The following is a 5,131-nucleotide window of genomic DNA, read 5'->3' as shown; positions in this document are numbered from 1 at the left end:
GCCGCGTATAGATCATTACGTATTTAAGCAAATTATTCACGATCGTGCATTGTTAGCGGAGGAAACGTACGACCACTCTGTTCGCTCTCTTTTTTTTTTAAATTGCAAGAGGCTATTTCTTCTTAGGGTGCACACAGCAGAATAATAATATTTAATGAGCAACTGCTATTGATCAATTGCCTAACGCTCCTAGAATTTGCCAGTCTACATGCAAATTTTCCACAACGTTCATCAACATGTGGTTGGAAAATAACATTTGAGCGAGAGCATATGTTCTATTTCGACGAGGGTGTTTCTTATAGTGGTGTTTCTTGGTGTCCGGGCTTGTACATAGACAATACTAGAGAAAAAGATTATGACGAGTAGACGTACGCTCAATCGCACGGTCGAACTCATGCTGACCATGTTCGGTTACTGGCCAGGTATATCATGCGTGCTATTCTACAGAATGTTTTGGATGATAACACTAGCAATTACTGAATACTTTCATTGCCAATACCTTGCAATGCATTTTCGTTTCCTTAATCTTTTCGACTTGATGGATTGTTTGAGTAGCTTCTTGGCATTTATAAAAATGTCTTTTAGGCTCTTTATTTTCTGGTTGAAACAGCGGTAAGAAACACTTAATAAATTTTGTAAAGAAAAGGATAATACCATTCTAAAAATATGCAATAGCTATCTCGAAATACTTGATCGTTTGTAGGACATTTTTCGAAATCTTAACGATGACAGCAGAAGACTGGAATGATTATGATAACACTGGCGTTGAGTTGCGCGAAACGGCAAGAAAAGCAAAACTATCGAGTTATATTTGCAATGGAATAATTATTCTTCATACAATCGCCTCGCTTGCATACGTCATTGGCATTATCCTGGCCGATGCCGACGTCACCGATCGAACGGCTGAACTGCCTCTTATTTTAAAAATGGAATACCCCTTCGTTATAGACACGCAACGAAAGTACAGACTGGTATTAGCTACGCAACTCATTTTCGTGATGGTGGGCAGTTGGGGAGCTGGTTTATTCAACGCCTTGTTTCTAACTCTGGTAACCTGCACCTACATAAGCAAGTATCGTGAGCAAAATATAATTATATTCATAATTAGTGCCCATGTCAAATGATCCATATAAATGTTAGGCTGCAAATTCGAGAAAAATTGAATACCAATTTATTTCAATTTTTAATTCGCACGCGTGCATTATTATTCCCATTTTTATAGATAAAATATATAATTGTAATCACGTTGTCATAAATAACAGAATTTTGATTTATAGACTCTACACGTGGGCAGTCAAATAAACATCCTGCTTTGCTGGTTGAGAGAAGTCGGATCTAAAGATATCGAGATAACGCATGACTCATTCGTTACTACCATGATAAAAATTGTTCGGAAACATCAAAAAATTATCAACCTCTCGGAGAACATTGAAAATCTTTATTCATATATCGCTTTGTTGCAATTCACATCAAATATGGTAATGATTTGCTCATTGGGATTTCTCACTGTAACCGTAAGTAAACTTATTAAATTTCAAATGTAAAAATATGTGTTCTCTACTTTCGAGTCAGTCACTTTGGTTTGTTATTTATACTTTGATCTCTGTATGTATCATATTAACACTGCGCGGACACTGTGTCTTTGGAGCACTCACTCGGACACCCTAGGACTTTTAAGAATGAAGGGTTCTGAAAAACGTTTCTGTTACAAAAAAATCTATAAAAATTCGTGTATTATACGGTTTCAAAAAGTGATTTCTATATTTACATAAGCCGGAACTGTTGCAATTCGCTTCGCAAGCGTTGCCATTCCCGTGAAAATCATAAATATAAAATCGACTATGCCTTAAAAGTCCGCCCACAGTGTCCGCATAGTGTTAATTAATTTATTATGATTATCTAAACTACTATTTATAATTTTCCATGCATGAATGTGTTTTCATTCTGTTTCAACATTGCAGGCTATCGGAAGCCCCGACGCCACTGAAAAAATTGTGAGGTCTCTTTTATTTTACACTATAACAAATCTCGAAGCGTTTATATTTTGCTTCGCTGGAGAATATCTTAGCAATAAGGTTAGCAAAAAAAAGATTACTGTGATCCACTTTTAAAAAGAGCATTTCATCGATCATTTACTCAAATCTATCGAAGTATTGCTGTTGCTTTTCCACGATGCCGATTAATTTTCACGTTGCGCTTACTTCATGAGCGGCTGTCATGGCATATTTTGACAGTTGTGTGGTAATAGTGTAATAGTAACAGTAAAATATTAAAGCTAAATAGCACGCGCGTAGCGCGCCTCTGTGATGTCAAGTAATAATAAAAGAAACATGTAGATATTCCTGTGCTTGTTGTATTAGAACTAATATTAATGTATAGAGAAATATATTGTAGAAGAGAAATATTGTAGAATTCTTTCTGTTACTAATTTTATTTTTATAGAGCAAAGCGATCGGAAACGCAGCGTACAATTCTGCTTGGTATGATATGAAAGCTAAGGATAGTCGGGTTCTATTGTTTATCATTTTAAGATCGCAGAGGCAATTGCAGTTTACAGCGGGCAAGATGGCTGTTCTCTCCTTCGAATACTTCACAACTGTAAGATACGTAATAATTATTCAAAAAAACATATCTTAATTGAAGCTTTTATGTACAATAATTATTAGATACTTATATTTTTGTTATCTATCATAATATATCTGATATTTGACCCAGCAAATAATACTATTATTATTTAATGTAGATTTTTCTAGCATATAAATTTTTTCACATATCATAATAATGCACATTGTTCTTTATCGCTAATGAGGACAACATTTTTATAGATCATGAAGGCCTCGGGATCGTATTTATCAGTATTGCTGGCAATGAAATAAACGCCTTGATATACATAATAAATATTTTTTTAAATGTATACCTTTAGATCAACGTAATATACACAGTTACTAACTGATATACTGAAAACCGTAACACAGAAGTCGTGATATTCTTTTCGGTAGTGTGAGCCGAAATATGTGTACCTATACGGTTTTTGTGTAGAACACAGCTTTTTAATCCTCCAAATAAATTTCCGTGCATATGAACACATTGGCTACCGCTGCACATGCCATTTTGCTTATGCACTCTATGTTGTTGATTTCTTGTAAATATCACCATCGCACACAGATACGCTGCGAATTGCATGCGAGAAAACGCACATACTTTCGTAACGGTTGGGTTTCTTCACTGCTTCTCTACTGCTCCGGTGCATGAGGTTCGAAACTTTTCCGAAGTACGCTGAAATACGACTGACTGTCGGCCGTGCACGTCGCCGCGATCGCGTTCGCACGAATCATTGCATATTTAAATACGCGATTACATCACCGCGCTCGAGGAAAAATGACAAGGGCAGGACCCTACGTGTTCTCCCTCATCTTGTATCAATGTTGTGAGAAGCTACGGTAAGCGTACACAAGCGAGGGCTGCATGTGACGCGAAAAAAAATTTAATGAGATAATACTCCCATTGATCGATCCTGGTAGGCAGCGTCCATTTGATGATCTCGTAGGACTTCGCTGTCTTTATGTAGATATTCCAGTTCAGAATACACATCAAAAGTCCTCATTGGCAAATACGTTGAGTGACAAAGAGAGAAAGATAAAAAAAGAACACAGTTCCTTCACCTTCCTGAAAAAGCGTTTGTCCTGTTAAGTATAAATCAATACTATCCCTCGCTTAAAAAAGAGAGCAAAAGAGAAATAAATTATAATTACGACGCGTAGAAGTACAATTACCTAAGAAGAACAGAAAAGTCAAAATGATGCCAATTTAACATCATATCGACCAAACTGCGACATTTACTGGTCAATATGACGTTAAATTAATATCATTTTAAAATTTCTGTTCTCCTTGGGTAATCACACGTTACATTATTTAATGTTCGCTCTGTGCGATATATGATCAGGCACGTCGTGTATTATGATCTGCAAAGCGTAAAAGATTATCACGTTAGCACGAGATGAATTTTGCCATTACCGTTATCTTTTAATGCATATAAACTCTAACGATCTTTTTAATTTGATGTACCGTTTTAGTAGATTTATAACGCAAATAAATTTACGATTAAATTGATTACATTCTTGCTGAATGAACGGTAAGTAACGCTATCCTTAATATATATATAATTTGCATATGTATTACTCAACAACAATTCGACGAATAAACGATACCCAACATAATTCACTGTCGATATCTTCTATATTTAATGCATTATATTATAATGAATATATATAGATAAGAAAATATTTAAACATTCAAAAATATTTGCTTTTTTTTTAAGATTTTGTCGATAAGTGCATACCTTTTTTACTTCTTTCGAATATATGAGAATAACAAAAATAGAATATAGTTTATATAGAAATTAAAAACAAAAATATATAAATGTTAATTTAACTATAGAAATGCTTTGTAATATACTTCTCTACATAAGCTTCTGCGTCTAACAACTTCTGTGTGTTACCGCATATACAGGTGGTGGAATTATTTATGATACCAATAAATAATTTCTAGAAAATTCATCAAGATTTTGACGATGATAACAGAAGATTGGAACAATTGCGCATACTAGCCAAATTAGCAGACCGTATCACTAATGAAATGTTCATTTTTCACACGTTGACGATCGTTGCGTATAGTATTGGCACCTTTTTGGCTGACGTCGACGTTGCCAGTCAATCCGAATTACGTCTTCTCTTAAAGGTGAAGCTTCCTGTCGACATAAACACAAAACGCATGTATAAAACGCTATTGACCATGCAATTCGTGCATCTGATTATGTCCGATTGTGGGACGGGTCTACTGAACGCCTTGCTCTTAACTTTGGTAAGTTGCAATGCGTGCGAAATGCACTTGTCATAAATAATACACTTTTGGACGGATAAAAAAACTGGAAACAAAAAAGTATAGAACACCATCGACCGATCTATAGAATTTCCGCTTCTTATTTTTGCAATATTGCCGGACTCACTGTACATTTCATTCTGTAGACTGATTTGGATTACCATCTTGGCCACTTTTTTCATTATCGATATTTTATTATGCTCTCATACACGATCGATTTTTCTAATGTATGACAATTAAGTACAACTTTTAA

At 35.1% G+C, this 5,131-nt stretch overlaps 1 protein-coding gene across 2 annotated transcripts; it reads left to right on the top strand.

The window, feature by feature from the left end:
• The first annotated feature begins 192 nt into the window (after positions 1-192).
• LOC139818447 (odorant receptor 4-like) lies at positions 193-4,226 on the top strand. 2 transcript variants are annotated; one of them, XM_071787176.1, is made up of 7 exons: positions 297-422; positions 586-612; positions 704-1,049; positions 1,278-1,514; positions 1,962-2,075; positions 2,443-2,598; positions 2,826-4,223. In XM_071787176.1, exons 3-7 carry the CDS (start codon positions 726-728, stop codon positions 2,874-2,876), a joined length of 882 nt encoding a protein of 293 aa, XP_071643277.1. In that variant the 5' UTR covers positions 297-422; positions 586-612; positions 704-725; the 3' UTR covers positions 2,877-4,223. The 2 variants fall into 2 exon arrangements, with proteins under 2 accessions (XP_071643268.1, XP_071643277.1); XM_071787167.1 differs by having other exon boundaries at positions 193-612; positions 2,826-4,226.
• Positions 4,227-5,131: the final 905 nt, after the last annotated feature.

This window comes from Temnothorax longispinosus, chromosome 1 (assembly GCF_030848805.1).
Source record: "Temnothorax longispinosus isolate EJ_2023e chromosome 1, Tlon_JGU_v1, whole genome shotgun sequence".
Lineage (NCBI taxonomy): Eukaryota > Metazoa > Arthropoda > Insecta > Hymenoptera > Formicidae > Temnothorax > Temnothorax longispinosus.
The sequence above is the reverse complement of the archived record's forward strand: the minus strand, read 5'-3'. Positions and strand labels throughout refer to the sequence as shown.